Source organism: Lonchura striata, chromosome 3 (assembly GCF_046129695.1).
Source record: "Lonchura striata isolate bLonStr1 chromosome 3, bLonStr1.mat, whole genome shotgun sequence".
NCBI lineage: Eukaryota > Metazoa > Chordata > Aves > Passeriformes > Estrildidae > Lonchura > Lonchura striata.
The window spans coordinates 112,583,665-112,601,395 of NC_134605.1; the positions used below are offsets into that span (position 1 = coordinate 112,583,665).

The 17,731-nt window shown below is 48.7% G+C and overlaps 1 protein-coding gene across 1 annotated transcript in view; it reads right to left on the reverse strand.

Annotated features, from left to right (window-relative positions):
- Positions 1-1,131: 1,131 nt before the first annotated feature.
- Positions 1,132-17,731, reverse strand: part of EPHX2 (epoxide hydrolase 2) — a 33,197-nt gene continuing 16,597 nt past the window's right edge. The window contains exons 11-19 of the mRNA XM_077781778.1: positions 14,567-14,620; positions 14,364-14,475; positions 12,485-12,559; positions 11,165-11,210; positions 8,240-8,342; positions 8,076-8,145; positions 5,934-6,014; positions 2,994-3,052; positions 1,132-1,344 (exon numbers count right to left, since the gene is read on the reverse strand). Of these exons, the coding sequence (XP_077637904.1) occupies positions 1,254-1,344; positions 2,994-3,052; positions 5,934-6,014; positions 8,076-8,145; positions 8,240-8,342; positions 11,165-11,210; positions 12,485-12,559; positions 14,364-14,475; positions 14,567-14,620 (691 nt within the window). The 3' untranslated portion in view covers positions 1,132-1,253. The remainder of the gene's footprint in view (positions 1,345-2,993; positions 3,053-5,933; positions 6,015-8,075; positions 8,146-8,239; positions 8,343-11,164; positions 11,211-12,484; positions 12,560-14,363; positions 14,476-14,566; positions 14,621-17,731) is intronic.

Sequence of the window (17,731 nt, forward strand, 5' to 3'; positions counted from 1 at the left end):
TTCTTTGGGAATTTTTTTGGAATTTTTTTGGGAATTCTTTTGGGATTTTGGGGGAATCTTTTGGGAATTTTTGGGGAATTTTTTTGGATTTTTTTTTAATTCTTTTGGGATTTTTGGGAATTTTTGCGGATTTTTGGGGAATTTTTTTGGGAATTCTTTTAAGATTTTTTTAGGGAATTTTTGGGGGATTTTGGAGGAATTCTTTTGGGATTTTTGGGGAATTTTGGGGGATTTTTTGGGGAATTCTTTTGGGATTTTTGGAGGGAAATTTTTTGGGAATTATTTTGGGATTTTGCAGGAATTCTTTGGGATTTTTGGGGAATTTTGGGAGGATTTTTGGGGAAATTTTTGGGGATTTTTGGGAATTTTTTGGCCTCGGGGTCAGGGAGGCTTCCGAAGGATTCCGAGGAGACGAAAATTGCTGGAAAAATCCCAAATTTTATTTCTCATCTTTGACAGCGGCAGCGGAAACAGGAAAATCGTTAATTAGTGATTAATTATTGATTATTGATTATCGATTATCGACCGGGATTAATGAGTTAATGAGCGGTTATTGGTTATTGATGAATCCACGGAAATTTCCTGGATTTGCCGGGAAAAATTCCCACCAAAAAATCGGAATTCCAGGGAAAAATTCCTGCAGAAAACTTGGAATTCTCAGGAAAAATTCCCACAAAAAATTTGAATTCCCAGGAAAAATCAGGAAAAAAAACCTTGGAATTCCTGGGAAAAAAAAAAAAAAGAAAAATTCCTGCAAAAAACCTGGAATTCCCAGGAAAAAATCTGCAAAAAATTTGAAATTCCCGGGAAAAATTCCTGGAAAAATTATGAATAAAAGCTCGGAATACCTGGGAAAAAAATGCTGCAAAAAATTTGAAAATCTTGGGAAAAATTCCTGGAAAAATTCCCAATAAAAGTTTGGAGTTTTCCCTGGAAAAATTCCGCAAAAAATTTGAAATTCCTTGGATAAATTCTTGGGAAAATTCCCATTTAAAAATTTGAAATTCCCGGGAAAAATTCCCATTAAAAAATTGAAATTCCCGGGAAAAATTCCTGGAAAAATTCCCAATAAAAGCTTGGAATTCCTGGGAACAATTCTGCAAAAAATTTGAAATTCCAAGGGGAAAATTCCCATTAAAAATTTGAAATTCCTGGGGAAAATTCCTGGAAAAATTCCAAAGAAACCTCGGAATTCCTGGGGAAAAACTCCTGGAAAAATTCCCGGAAAATTCCCGAAAGTTTGGGAGTTGTGCTCAGAGTTTGGAATTTGGGGAATTTGGGGGCAGCGGCTCCGGGGGCAGCTCCCGCAGCCACTCCAGGAGGATCCGGTTCAGCTCCGCCGGCCTGCGGGAAATTCCCAAATATTCCCAAAATATTCCCAAAATAGCCCCGAAATAGCCCCGAAATATTCCCAAAATATTCCCCAAAATATTCCCAAAATAGCCCCAAAATATTCCCAAAATATTCCCAAAAATATTCCCAAAATATTCCCAAAATATCCCCAAAATAGCCCCAAAATATTCCCAAAATATTCCCCAAAATATTCCCAAAATATTCCCAAAATATTCCCAAAATATCCCCAAAATATTACCCAAAATAGCCCCAAAATATTCCCAAAATAGCCCCAAAATATTCCCAAAATATTCCCAAAATAGCCCCAAAATATTCCCAAAATATTCCCCAAAATAGCCCCAAAATAGCCCCAAAATATTCCCAAAAATATTCCCAAAATATTCCCAAAATATTCCTGAAATAGCCCCGAAATATTCCCAAAATAGCCCCGAAATATTCCCCAAAATATTCCCAAAATATTCCCAAAATAGCCCCAAAATATTCCCAAAATATTCCCAAAATAGCCCCAAAATATTCCCAAAATATTCCCAAAAATAGCCCCAAAATAGCCCCAAAATATTCCCAAAAATATTCCCAAAATATTCCTGAAATAGCCCCGAAATATTCCCAAAATAGCCCCGAAATATTCCCCAAAATATTCCCAAAATAGCCCCGAAATATTCCCAAAATATTCCCAAAATAGCCCCGAAATATTCCCAAAATATTCCCAAAATAGCCCCGAAATATCCCAAAAATATTCCTGAAATATTCTCAAAATATTCCACTAAAATTCCCAAAATATTCCCAAAATAATCCCAAATTATACCCAAAATAGCCCCAAAATATCCCCAAAACATTCCCAAAATATTCCACTAAAATTGCCAAAATATTCCCGAAATATCCCCAAAATTCCAAAAAATTCCCAAAAATCTCAAAAATATTCCCAAAAATCCCCAAATATCCCAAAAATATTCCCCAAATTCCCCAAATTCCCAAAATATTCCCCAAACATCCCCAAAATATTCCCAAAATTCCCCATCGGATTTCTGGGATTCGGGAATTCCAGGATTTGGGATTTGGGAATTTCGGGATCGAGAATTCCCAGGAATTTTTGGGATTGGGGAACTTTTGCAATGGGGAATTTCGGGATTTGGGAATTTTGGGCTTTGGGAATTCCGGGATTTGGGAATTCCGGGATTCAGGAATTCCGGGATGGAGAATTCCAGGATTCGGGAATTTTGGGATTGGGGATTCCTGGATTTGGGAATTCCAGGATTTCAGAATTCTGGGCTTGGGGAACTTTTGGGATTTGGGAATTCCGGGATGGAGAATTCCGGGATTCGGGAATTTTAGGATTGGGGGATTTTTGGGATTGGGGATTCCGGGATTTGGGAATTTTGGGATTTGGGAATTTTTGGGATTTGGGAATTCTGGGAATTCTGGGAATTTGGGGATTTCAGAATTCCGGGTTTTGGGAATTCTGGGATTGGGGATTCCGGGATTCAGGAATTTTGGGATAGGGGGATTTTTGGGATTGGGGATTTCGGGATTTGGGAATTTTGGGATTTCGGAATTCCGGGATTTGGGAATTTAGGGATTTCAGAGTTCTGGGACTGGGGAATTCCGGGATTGGGAATTCCGGGCAGGGGAGCTCCGCCCACCTCTCCAGCTGGGTCCAGTGGCCGCAGTTCTCCAGGTGGCGCCGCTGCAGCTGCGGGACCTGCCCAGAATTCCCAAATTTCCCTCATGGATCCCAGAATTCCCAAATTTCCCTCAGGATTCCCAGAATTCCCACATTTCCCTCAGGATTCCCAGAATTCCCACATTTCCCTCAGGATTCCCAGAATTCCCAAATTTCCCTCACCAATCCCAGAATTCCCACATTTCCCTCACCGATCCCAGAATTCCCACATTTCCCTCACGGTTCCCAGAATTCCCAAATTTCCCTCACGGTTCCCAGAATTCCCAAATTTCCCTCACTGATCCCAGAATTCCCAAATTTCCCTCATGGAACCCCAGAATTCCCACATTTCCCTCAGGATTCCCAGAATTCCCACATTTCCCTCACCAATCCCAGAATTCCCAAATTTCCCTCACTGTTCCCAGAATTCCAACATTTTCTCCAATTTCCCCCAAATTCCCAAATTTTCCCCAGTTTTCCCAAAATTCCCAAATTTTCCCCAGTTTTTCCCCCCGGAATTCTCAAATTTTCCCCAATTTTCCCCCAAAATTCCCAATTTTTCTCCATTTTCCCCCAAATCCCCACATTTCACCATTTTCCCCCCAAATTCCCAGATTTTCCTCATTTTTCCCCAAAATTCCCCATTTCCCCCCAAAATTCCCAATTTTTTCCCGTTTTCCCCCCAAAATCCCAATTTTTTCTCATTTTTTCCCCAAAATACCCAAATTTCCCCCTTTTTCCCCAAATTTCCCAGACTTCCCCATTTCCCCCCCAGAATTCCCTAATTTCCCATTTTTCCCCAAAAATTCCCTAATTTCCCATCTTTCCCCAAAATTTCCCAAATTTTCCATTTTTTCCCCAAAATTCCCAAATTTTCCCCACTGTTCCCCCAAATTCCCAAATTTTCCATTTTCCCCCCAAAATTCCCAATTTCCCCCCATTTTTTCCCAAAATTCCCACATTTTCCCCATTTTCCCCAAAATTCCCGTATTTCCCCCATATTTTTCCCCACACTTTCCCATATTTTTCCATTTTTTTCCCCCCATATTTTTCCATTTTTTTCCCGTATTTCCCCCACATTTCCCCCATATTTTTCCAGATTTTTCCCATATTTTCCCAATATTTTCCCATCTTTTCCCCCATGTTTTCCCCGTATTTTGCCCATGGTTTTCCTGAATTTCCCCTAAATTTTCCCCAAATTTTCTCCATATTTTCCCCACGTTTTCCCGGTTTTCCCAATATTTTTTCCCACATTTTCCCCACATTTTCCCTGCATTTCCCCGCTATTTTCCCTGGATTTTCCACATATTTTCCCCCACATTTTTCCTGTTTTTTTTCCCAAATTTTCCCTGTTTTTCTCCCACATTTTCCTGTTCCCCCCCCCCCCACATTTCCTCCATTTTTTCCCGTATTTCTCCCATTTTTCCCGAATTTTCGCCATATTTTTCCCACATTTTTCTCGTATTTTCCCCCACATTTTCCCATTTTTCCCCCCACATTTCCCCCATTTTTTCCCGAATTTTCCCTCACATTTTCCCTACATTTTTCCTGTTTTTTTCCCAATTTTCCCCCATATTTTCCCCATTTTTCCCCATATTTTCCCCACATTTTCCCCATTTTTCCCCACATTTCCCCCATATTATTCCCATACTTCCCCCACATATTTTCCCCACATTTTCCCTGCAATTCCCCCATTTTTTCCCAAATTTTTCCCCATATTTTCCCCACATTTTCCCATTTTACCCCCGCATTTCCCACATTTCCCCCCAACATTTCCCCCAAATTTTTCCCATATTCCCCCACATTTTTCCTGTATTTTTTCCCAAATTTTCTCTGTATTTTCCCCACATTTTCCCATTCCGCCCCCCACATTTCTTCCATTTTTTCCCAAATTTTCCCCGTATTTTCCCTGTATTTCCCCCCACATTTTCCCATATTTCCCTCGGGATTTCACCCATTTTTTCAGGAATTTTCCCCATACTTTCCCCGTATTTTCCCCACATTTTCCCATTTCTCCCCTCCACATTTTCCCCATTTTTCCCTGAATTTTCCCCATATTTCCCCGACATTTTTCCTGGTTTTCTTCCCCAATTTTTCCCCACATTTTCCCCATTTTTTTCCGAATTTCCCCCATTTTTCCCATTTCCCCCCTAATTTTCCCCATTTTTCCCGAATTTTCCCCATTTTTCCCGAATTTCCCCCGAATTTCCCCATTTTCCCCCCAATTCTCCCCATTTTCCCCATTTTTCCCGAATTTTCCCCATTTTTCCAGAATTCCCCCCGTTTTTCCCCTTTTTTTTCCCCGAATTTCCCCTGAATTCCCCCATTTTTACCGATTTTTCCCCATTTTTCCCGAATTTCCCCCAAATTTCCCCCAATTTTCCCCATTTTTCCCCATTTTTCCCAAATTTCCCCTGAATTTACCCAATTTTTCCCGAATTTTCCCCATTTTCCCCCAATTTTCCCCATTTTTCCCAATTTTCCCCTGAATTTCCCCATTTTTTTCCCGAATTTTCCCCATTTTTTTCCCGAATTTTTCCCGAATTTCCCCCTTTTTCCCGTATTTCCCCCCAATTTTCCCGATTTTTCCCGAATTCCCCCAATTTTCCCCATTTTTCCCGAATTTCCCCCATTTTCCCCATTTTTCCCGAATTTCCCCCATTTTCCCCATTTTTTCCCGAATTTTCCTGATTTTCCCCCCCGTTTTTCCCCATTTTTTCCCGAATTTACCCCAATTTTCCCCATTTTTCCCCCATTCCTCCCCAACTTTCCCCATTTTTTCCCGAATTTCCCCCCATTTTTCCCGAATTCCCCCCGTTTTTCCCCGATTTTTCCCGAATTCCCCCCGTTTTTCCCCGTTTTTCCCGATTTTTCCCGAATTCCCCCCAATTCCGCCCGTTTTTCCCCGTTTCCCGCTGACCCACGCCTCCATGCCGTGGCTGAGCCGGGGCTGCAGCACCGGATCCTTCCCGGCCGTCACCAGCAGCGCCGGCAGCCGGATCTGCCGGGACCCAGAGCGGATCCCAGGGGATCCCGGGGGGATTCGGGGGACCCCAGGGGGTTTGGGGGTCCCCAGGGGGATTTGGGGGTCCCGAGGGGATTTTGGGGATCCTGAGGGGATTTGGGGATCCCCGGGGGGGGGGAAATGGGATTCGGGGGATCCCGAGGGGATTTGGGGGTCCCGAGGGGATTTGGGGATCCCGAGGGGATTTTGGGGATCTGGAGAGGATTTGGGGGCTCCCGAGGGGATTTGGGGGATCCCCAGGGGATTCGGGGGATCCCGAGGGGATCTGGAGAGGATTTGGGGGTCCCGAGGGGATTTTGGGGATCCCGAGGGGATCTGGGGGGTCCCCAGGGGATTTGGGGATCCCGAGGGGATTTTGGGGATTCCCAAGGGGATTTGGGGGATCCCCGGGGGGATTTGGGGCATTCCCGAGGGGATTTGGGGGATCCCGAGGGGATTTTGGGGCATTCCCGAGGGGATTTGGGGGATCCCGAGGGGATTTGGGGGGTCCCGAGGGGATTTGGGGGATCCCGAGGAGATTTGGGGAATCCCGAGGGGCTCCCGGGGGTTCGGGGGGTCCCCGGGGTGGGGAAATGGAATTTGGGGGATCCCAAGGGGATCCCGAAGGATTTGGGGGATCCTGAGGGGATCCAGAGGGGGTTTGGGGGATCCAGTGGGATTGGAGGGAATGTGGGGGATCCTGAGGGGCCCTGGATCGGGATTGGGATCGGGATCAGTTTGGGGATCAGAGTCAGGATTGGGATCAGGATCAGGATCCGTTTGGGGATCAGTCAGGATTGGGATTGGGATTGGGATTGGGATCGGGATCGGGATCGGGATCCGTTTGGGGATCGGGATCAGGGTTGGGGTCAGGATCGGAATCGGGATCAGGATCGGGATCGGGGTCGGGATCGGGATTGGGGTGGGGATCAGGACTGGGATCACTCAGGGATCTCTCTGGGATCTCCTGGGGATCTCTCCTGGACAGGTTCAGGATATCTTTGGGATAGGTTCAGGATCTCCCAGGGATCTCCCGGGATCTCTCATGGATCTCTCAATGACAGGTTTGGGATCTCCTGGGGGTCTCTTGGGGATCTCTCAGGGATCTCTCAGGAACCTCCAGGAGATCTCTAGGGGGATCTCTGAGTGATCTCTCTGGGATCTTCGGGGGATCTCCAGGGAATCTCCGGGGGATCTCTGGGGGATCTCTGGGGGATCTCTCGAGGATAGGGTTAAGATATCTCTGGGATCTCTCTGGGATCTCTCTGGGATCTCTGGGGATCTCTCAAGGACAGGTTCAGGATCTCTCGGGGATCTCTTGGGGATCTCCTGGGATCTCTCATGGATCTCTCAATGATAGGTTTGGGATCTCTGGGGGATCTCCTGGGGATCTCTGGGGGATCTCTCAAGGATAGGGTCAAGATCTCTCTGGGATATCTCTGGGGGATCTCCTGGGGGATCTCTTGGGGGGATCTCCCGGGATCTCTCATGGATCTCTCAATGATAGGTTTGGGATCTCTGGGGGATCCCCTGAGGATCTCTCTGGGATCTCTGGGGGATCTCTGGGTGATCTCTAGGGGATCTCTGGGGATCTCTCAAGGATAGGGTCAAGATCTCTCTGGGGGATCTCCGGGGGATCTCCAGGGGATCTCGGGGGGATCTCCAGGGGATCTCTGGGATATCTCTGGGATCTCCTGGGGATCTCCGGGGGATCTCTGGGGGATATCTCTGGGGTCTCCTAGGGATCTCTTGGGGATACCTCTGGGATCTTTCAGGGATCTCCAGGGGATTTCTAGGGGGATCTCTGGGTGATCTCTGGGTGATCTCCAGGGGATCTCTAGGGGATCTCTGGGGACTCTCCAGGGGATCTCTGGGGGATCTCTGGGGGATCTCTAGGGGATATCTCTGGGGGATCTCCAGGGGATCTCTGGGGGATATCTCTGAGGGATCTCTGGGGGATCTCTGGGGGATCTCTAGGGGATATCTCTGGGATCTTTCAGGGATCCCGGGGGCTCTCCGGGGGATCCCGGGGGATCCCGGGGCTGGGTCCCCGCTCACCGTCCTGTGCCGGGCGCGCAGGGCCCAGCTCCAGTTCTCCCTCACGTTCCGGTACCAGTTCAGGGGACCCCTGGGGGGCAAAGCAGAGACCCGGAACTGGATCCGCTGCGGGGACGGGGGATCGGGGATCCGCGGCGGGGATCCGGCGGATCCCGGGCTCTCACCGGAAGCCGGACGCGCGGAACTGCCGGACGTAGTAATCCAGCGCCGGCGGCGGCAGCAGGCGGCTGCCGGGGGGATCCTCCGGGAGCCCCACCAGGAGCCCCCCTGCGGAGGAGGGATCCAGCGGGATCGGCCACAGATCTTCCCTTCAGGATCTCGCCCGGATCCCCCCTCGGGATCGGCCCCAGATTCCCCTTTGGGATCGGCCCCAAATTTCCCTTCAGGATCTCACCCAGATTCCTCCTTGGGATCACTGGGATCCCTTGGGATCAGCCCCAAATCCCCCTTCAGGATCTCGCCCGGATCCCCCCTCGGGATCGGCCCCAGATCCCCCCTCGGGATCACCAAAATCTCTCGGGATCTCCCCCAGATCCACCTGGGATCTCCCCCGGATCCCCCCTCGGGATCACCAAAATCTCTCGGGATCTCACCCAGATTCCCCCTCAGGATCTCACCCAGATTCCTCCTTGGGATCACTGGGATCCCTTGGGATCAGCCCCAAATCCCCCTTCAGGATCTCGCCCGGATCCCCCCTCGGGATCGGCCCCAGATCCCCCTTTGGGATCACCGAAATCTCTCGGGATCTCCCCCAGATCCACCTGGGATCGGCCCCAGATCCATCCTCGGGATTGGCCCCAGATTCCCCTTTGGGATCGGCCCCAATTTTCCCTTCAGGATCTTGCCCAGATCCCCCTCAAGATCGGCCCCAGATCCCCCCTTGGGATCACTGGGATCCCTTTTGGGATCAGCCCCAAATCCCCCTTCAGGATCTCCCCCGGATCCCCTCTCGGGATCGGCCCCGGATCCCCCCTCGGGATCACCAAAATCTCTTGGGATCGGCCCCAGATCCACCTGGGATTGGCCCCAGATCCCCCCTTGGATTGTCCCCAAATTCCCCCTCGGGATCAACCCCAGATCCCGCTTTGGGATCACTGAGATCCCTTGGGATCAGACCCAGATCCCCCCTCGGGATCGGCCCCAAATTCCCCCTCAGGATCACTGAGATCCATCGGGATCTCGCCCAGATCTCCCCTCGGGATCGGCCCCAGATCCCATTTTGGGATTGGCCTCAGATCCCATTTTGGGATTGGCCTCAGATTCCTCCTTGGGATCACTGAGATCCATCGGGATCGGCCCCAGATCCCCCCTCACGATCAGCCTCCAATTCCCCCCTGGAATCTCCCCCAGATCCCCCCTCGGGATCACCGAAATCTCTCGGGATCTTCCCCGGATCCCCCCTTGGGATCTTCCCCGGATCCCCCCTCGGGATCACTGAAATCTCTCGGGATCTTCCCCGGATCCCCCCTTGGGATCAGCCCCAGATCCCTCCTCACGATCCTCCCGCTGAAAAAAATATCTGGGAAATCTTCCCCAGATCCTGCAGGATCCCCCATTCCCAGGATCCCCCAAATCCCAGGGGATTCCCCCAAATCCCACAGGATTCCACAAATCCCATGGGATCCCCCCAATCCCAGGGGATTCCACATTCCAGGGGATCTGGGATCCATTCACAGGGATCCTCCCATTCCCAAGAGATCCCCCCAATCCCAGGGGATTCCCAATCCCAGAATCCCCCAATTCCCACGGGATCCCCAGATCCCAGGATCCCCTAAACCCCAGGGGATTGGGGATCCCGGATCCCAGGGGATCCCCCAAATCCCACAGGAGCCCCACATCCTAGGGGATCCCCCATTCCCAGGATCCCTAAATCCCAGGAGATCCCAAATCCCAGAGGATCCCTCATTCCCAGAATCCCCCCAATCCCAGGAGATCCCCCAAATCCCAGGGGATTCCCAATCCCAGAATCCCCCAAATCCCAGGGGATCCCCGAATCCCAGGGGATTCCACATTCCCAGGGGATTTAGGATCCATTCCCATTCCCAAACCCCCCAGATCCCAAGGGATCCCCCAGATCCCAGGATCCCCCCAAATCCCAGGGGATTCCCAATCCCCAAATCCCCCAAATCCCCCAGGATCCCCCAGATCCCAGGATCCCGCCATTCCCAGGGGATTTGGGATCCACTCTTAGGGGATCCCCAGATCCCACAGGAGCCCCCAGATCCCTGGGGATTCCCATTCCCAGGATCCCAAATCCCAAGGGATCCCCCAAATCCCAGGATCCCCCAACCCGCCAGGGACTTGAGGAAGGATCCCAGATTCCCGGGGATGGATCCCAGATTCCCAGCGATTGATCCCACATTCCCGGGGTTGGATCCCATATTCCCGGGGGATGGATCCCAGATTCCCGGGGGTGGATCCCAGATTCCCAGGGGACCCCAGATTCCCAGGGGTGGATCCCAGATCCTGGGGATGGATCCCAGATTCCCGGGGTGGATCCCAGATTCCCAGGGGATTGATCCCAGATTCCCGGGGGTGGATCCCAGATTCCCGGGGGTGGATCCCGGGGGATGGATCCCAGATTCCCGGGGGTGGATCCCAGATTCCCGGGGGGTGGATCCCAGATTCCCGGGGGGTGGATCCCAGATTCCCGGGGTGGATCCCAGATTCCCAGGGGATTGATCCCAGATTCCCGGGGGTGGATCCCAGATTCCCGGGGGTGGATCCCGGGGGATGGATCCCAGATTCCCGGGGGTGGATCCCAGATTCCCGGGGGGTGGATCCCAGATTCCCGGGGGGTGGATCCCAGATTCCCAGGGGATGGATCCCAGGGGATGGATCCCAGATTCCCGGTGATTGATCCCAGATTCCCGGGGGATGGATCCCAGATTCCCGGGGGTGGACCCCAGATCCCCGGGAGGTGGATCCCAGATTCCCGGGGGTGGATCCCAGATTCCCGGGGGGTGGATCCCAGATTCCCGGGGGATGGATCCCAGATTCCCGGGGGTGGATCCCAGATTCCCAGGGGGTGGATCCCAGATTCCCGGGGGATGGATCCCAGATTCCCGGGGGATCCCCAGGTTCCCGACCTCTCTCCTGGACGTGGCGCAGGTCGAGGTCGACGGGGAGCCGATCCTGCGGGATCGGGGGGGTCAGGGATCCCGAATTCCCGGGAATTCCCGGGAAACCCCCAGGGGGTTGGGGACACCGGGAACGGATCCCAGCGGATCCCAGGAAAACAACGGGATCGGGGACGGTCCCGGAGCCAGGGATCCCCCTGATGCTGGAAAAGCTCCCCGGGGTTTCCCAGTTCTTCGGGATCCCATTCCGGATCCTCGGCTGATCCCGATCCCAATCCCGATCCTGATCCCGATCCCGATCCCGATCCCGATCCCGATCCCGATCCCGATCCTGATCCCAAACCTGATCCCGATCCTAATCCTGATCCCGGTCTTGATCCCATCCCATCCCAATCCCAATCCCGATCCCAATCCCGATCCCAATCCCAATCCCAATCCCAATCCCAATCCCAATCCCAATCCTCTCCTAATCTTGATCCCAATCCAAATCCCAACCCCAATCCCATTCTGAGCCTGATCCTAATTCCAGCCCCAATCCCAATCCCAATCCCATCCCAATCCCGATCCCAATCCCGATCCCATTTCCAATCCTGACCCCATTCCCAATCCCGATTCCAACCCAAATCCCAATCCCAATCCTGACCCCAAATCCCAATTCTCACCTCGATCCCGATCCCAAATCCCAATCCCAATCCCAATCCCAATCCCAATCCCAATCCCAATCCTCTCCTAATATTGATTCTAATCCTAATTCCAGCCCCAATCCCAATCCTGACCCTGATCCTGATCCCAATCCCAATCCCGATCCCAAATCCCAATCCCAATCCCCAAACCCATCCCAGTCCCGACCCCAATCCTGAGTCCCCATCCCGATCCTGATCCCAAATCCCGAATCCCAACCCCGATCCTGATCCTGACTCAAATCCTGATCCTGACCTCGATCCCATTCCTGATCCCGATCCCAAATCCCAACCCCGAATCCCAATCCCAATCCCCATCCTGAACCCGATCCCAAATCCCAAATCCCAAATCCCAAATCCCAAATCCCAAAAATCCCAAATCCCAAATCCCAAATCCCAAATCCCAAACCCCAAATCCAAAAAATCCCAAACCCCAAAAACCCCAAACCCCAAATCCCAAATCCCAAATCCCAAATCCCAAATCCCAAACCCCAAATCCCAAATCCCAAACCCCAAATCCCAAACCCCAAATCCCAAATCCCAAATCCCAAATCCCAAATCCCAAACCCCAAATCCCAAACCCCAAACCCCAAATCCCAAATCCCAAATCCCAAATCCCAAATCCCAAATCCCAAATCCCAAATCCCACCTCGGGCTCGTGGGATCGGATCAGGATCTTCAGGGTCCTCTCGATGTCCTTCTCCAGCTCCGCCTCCGCCACGCCCTAAAATCCGGGAAAAATCCCAAAAATATCCCAAAACCACCAGGAGAAAATCCCAAAAATATCCCAAAAACCATGGGATAAAATCCCCAAAAATATCCCAAAAACACCGGGATAAAATCCCCAAAAACAGCGGGATACAATTCCAAAAAATATCCCCAAAAACACCGGGAGAAAATCCCAAAAATATCCCAAAACCACTGGGAGAAAATCCCAAAAATATCCCAAAAACCATGGGATAAAATCCCCAAAAACAGCGGGATAAAATTCCAAAAATATCCCAAAACCATCCCAAAAACACTGGGATAAAATCCAAAAAACATTGGGATAAAATCCCAAAAACATCCCAAAAAAAATCTCAAAAACATCCCCAAAACATCAGGATAAAATCCCAAATATATCCCAATTTTTGGGATTTGGGATTTTTGGGATTCGGGATTTGGGATTTTTGGGATTCGGTTTTTCGAGATATTTGGGGTTTTCGGGATTTTTGGGATTTGGGATTTTTGGGATTTTGGGAATTTGGGGATTCGGGATGTTGGGATTTTGGGATGTTGGGATTTCTGGGAATTGGGATTCAGGATTCGGGAATTTTGGGATTTTGGATTTGGGATTTTTTGGGTTTGGAATTTTTGGGATTCGGGATTTTTGGGATTTGGGATTTTTGGGATTCGGGATTTTTAGGATTTTGGGATTCAGGATTTTGGAGATTCCAGGATAGTTGGGATTTGGGATTTCAGGATTTGGGGATTTGGGATTTTTGAGATTCGGGATTTCAGGATTTTGGGAATTGGGGATTTTGAGATTTGGGGATTTTTGGGATTCGGGATTTTTGGGAATTTTGGGAATTCGGGAATTTCGGGATGTCGGAATTTCGGGATTTCAGGATTTGGGAATTTTGGGATGTCGGGATTTCCGGATTTTGGGATTTGGGAATTTCGGGATGTTGGAATTTCGGGATTTCGGGATTTGGGAATTTGGGAATTTCGGGATGTTGGAATTTTGAGAATTCGGGAATTTCGGGATTCGGGAATTTCAGGATTTCGGGATTCGGGAATTCGGGAATTCCGGGATGTCGGGAATTTCAGGATTTCAGGATTCAGGAATTCGGGAATTTCAGGATTCGGGAATTTCGGGATGTGGGAATTTCAGGATTTCAGGATTCGGGAATTCGGGAATTGCGGGATTCGTGAATTTCGGGATGTCAGAATTTCAGGATTTCGGGAATTCGGGAATTTCGGGATTTGGGAATTTCGGGATGTCGGGAATTTCAGGATTTCGGGATTCGGGAATTCGGGAATTTCGGGGTGTCGGAATTTCGGGATTCGGGAATTTCGGGATGTCGGGAATTTCAGGATTTCAGGATTCGGGAATTCGGGAATTCCGGGATTCAGGAATTTCGGGATGTGGGAATTTCAGGATTTCGGGATTCGGGAATTTGGGAATTGCGGGATTCGGGAATTTCGGGATGTTGGAATTTCAGGATTTCGGGATTCAGGAATTCGGGAATTTTGGGATTTGGGAATTTCGGGATTTCAGGATTTGGGAATTCGGGAATTCCGGGATTCGGGAATTTCGGGATTTGGGAATTTCAGGATTTCGGGATTCGGGAATTCGGGAATTTCGGGATGTGGGAATTTCAGGATTTCGGGATTCGGGAATTCGGGAATTGCGGGATTCGGGAATTTCGGGATGTGGGAATTTCAGGATTTCGGGATTCGGGAATTCGGGAATTGCGGGATTCGGGAATTTCGGGATGTGGGAATTTCGGGAATTCGGGAATTGCGGGATTCCGGCGCTCCCGCACCGGCTGCTGGAAGTAGAGCTGGTAGTCGAAGTTCGGGATCCTCCGGAGCTGCTCCAGGGGGTCGGAGCCGGGCTGGGCCGGCCGGAACGGCGTGTTCAGGGAGGCCACCGCCCTGGGGGGATCGATTATCGGTTATTGATCAGCTATCGATCGGTATTGATCAACTATTGCCTTTTATCAATGGGTTATCGGGGTTCTGTTACGGGATTTTTATCGGCTGGGCCGGCCGGAACGGCGTGTTCAGGGAGGCCACCGCCCTGGGGGGATCGATTATCGGTTATTGATCGGCTATCGATCGGTATTGATCAACTATTGCCTTTTATCAATGGGTTACCGGGGTTCTGTTACGGGATTTTTATCGGCTGGGCCGGAACGGCGTGTTCAGGGAGGGACATGGGGATCGAATATCGGTTATTGATCGGTTATTGATCGGTTATTGATCACTATTGATCGGTTATTGATCAGTTATTGCCTTTTATTGATCAGTTATCGGGGTTTATCAATGGGTTATCGGGGTTCTGTTACGGGATTTTTATCGGCTGGGCCGGAACGGCGCCTTCAGGGAGGGACATGGCCCTGATCGGGGATCAATTATCGGTTATCGATCGGTTATTCATTGGTATTGATCTGTTGTTGATCGGTTATCGATCGATTATTGTTTTTTTATTGATCAGTTATAGGGTTATTTATCAGTTATCGGGTTTCTGTAATGGGATTTTTATCGATCAGGGGATTTCTCAGATGGGATTTTTATTGATCAGGAGATTTTTATTGATCAGGAGATTTCTGTTTTGGGGTTTTTATTCTGGGATTTTTATTGATTTTGGGACTTTTATTGATTAGGGGGTTTTTATTGATGAGGAGATTTCTGTTTTGGGGTTTTTATACTGGGATTTTTATTCTGGGATTTTTATTGATCAGGGGATTTTTGTGATGGGATTTTTATTGATTTGGGGATTTTTATTGATTAGGGGATTTCTGTAAAGGGAATTTTATTCTGGGATTTTTATTTATGATGGGATTTCTATTGATTAGGGGATTTTTATTGATCAGGGGATTTCTGTTTTGGGATTTTTATTGTGGGATTTTTATTGATTTGGGGGTTTTTGTGATGGGATGTTTATTGATCAGGGGATTTTTATGATGGGATTTTTATTGATTTCTGGAATTTTTATTTGGGCATTTTTATGGATTTTGGGGTTTTTCACTTCGGGATTTTTATTGATCAGGGGTTTTTGTGATGGGATTTCTATTGATTTTGGGATTTTTATTCTGGGATTTTCATGGATTTTGGCGTTTTTGGGATGGGATTTTTCTTAGGAGATTTTTGTTGGGGCATTTTTATGGATTTGGGGATTTCTGTGTTGGGATTTTTATGGATTTGGGGTTTTTTGGGCAGGGATTTTATGGATTTTGGGATTTCTGGGCTGGGATTTTTATGGATTTGGGGTTTTTTCGATCGGGATTTTTATGGATTTTGGTTTTTTTGTTCCGGGATTTTTACGGATTTTGGTTTATTTGGGCCGGGATTGTTCCGGATTTGAGGTTTTTTGGGCTGGGATTTTTATGGATTTCAGGTTTTTTGGGCTGGGATTGTTCCGGATTTTGGGATTTCTGGGCTGGGATTTTTACGGATTTGGGTTTTTTTTAATCCGGGATTTTTACGGATTTGGGTTTTTTTAATCCGGGATTTTTACGGATTTGGGTTTTTTTGGATCGGGATTTTTATGGATTTTGTTTTTTTTTGGGCCGGGATTTTTACGGATTTGGGGTTTTTTGGGCCGGGATTTTTACGGATTTGGGTTTTTTTTGTTCTGGGATTTCTCACAAAAATCCCCAAACCCCAACCCCAAAATCCCCAAATCCCCCAAATCCCAAAAACCCCCAAAAATCTCCCAAAATCCCAAAAATCCCAAAAATCCCAACCCTCAGAATCCCCCAAACCCCCAATCCCCAAATCCCCAAAATCCCCCCAAAATCTCCCAAAATCCCAAAAATCCCAAAAATCCCCAAACCCCAAAAATCCCAACCCCCAAAATTCCCCAAACCCCAACCCCAAAATCCCCAAATCCCCCAAATCCCCCAAACCCCCAAAAATCTCCCAAAATCCCAAAAATCCCAAAAATCCCAACCCTCAGAATCCCCCAAACCCCCAAACCCCAAATCCCAAAAATCCCCAAATTCCACAAATCTCACAAAAATCCCCAATCCCCAACCCCAAAATCCCCAAATCCCCAAAATCCCCAAATCCCAAAAACCCCCAAAAATCTCCCAAAATCCCAAAAATCCCCAAACCCCAAAAATCCCAACCCCCAAATTCCCCCAAACCCCCAAACCACAACCCAAAAATCCCCAAATTCCACAAATCTCACAAAAATCTCCAAACCCCAACCCCAAAATCTCCAAATTCCCCAAATCCCAAAAACCCCCAAAAATCTCCCAAAATCCCAAAAATCCCAAAAATCCCAACCCTCAGAATCCCCCAAACCCCCAATCCCCAAATCCCCAAAATCCCCCCAAAATCTCCCAAAATCCCAAAAATCCCAAAAATCCCCAAACCCCAAAAATCCCAACCCCCAAAATTCCCCCAAACCCCCAAACCCCAACCCCAAATCCCCAAATCCCCCAAATCCCCCAAACCCCCAAAAATCTCCCAAAATCCCAAAAATCCCAAAAATCCCAACCCTCAGAATCCCCCAAACCCCCAAACCCCAAATCCCAAAAATCCCTAAATTCCACAAATCTCACAAAAATCCCCAATCCCCAACCCCAAAATCCCCAAATCCCCAAAATCCCCAAATCCCAAAAACCCCCAAAAATCTCCCAAAATCCCAAAAACCCCCAAACCCCAAAAATCCCAACCCCCAAATTCCCCCAAACCACAACCCAAAAATCCCCAAATTCCACAAATCTCACAAAAATCCCCAAAATCCCCAAATCCCCAAAATCCCCCAAAATTCCCAGATGCCAACAATCCCCCAAATCCCAAAAATCCCCCAAATTCCCAAAATCCCCAAATCTCCCCAAATCCCCAAAATTCCCCCAAACCCCAAATCTCAAAAATCCCCAAAAATCTCCCAAAATCCCAAAAATCCCCAAACCCCAAAAATCCCAACCCTCAAATTCCCCCAAATCCCCAATCCCCAACCCAAAAATCCCCAAATTCCACAAATCTCCCAAAACTCTCCAAACCTCAACCCCAAAAACCCAAAATCCCTAAAATCCACAAATTCCCCAAATCTCAACTGAAAAATCTCCAAAATCCCCCGAATATCAAAATTCCTCAAACCCAAAATCCCCAAAATCCCCATATCCCCAAAAATCCCCAAAATACCAATCCCAAAATTCCCAAAATCCTCAAAATCCCC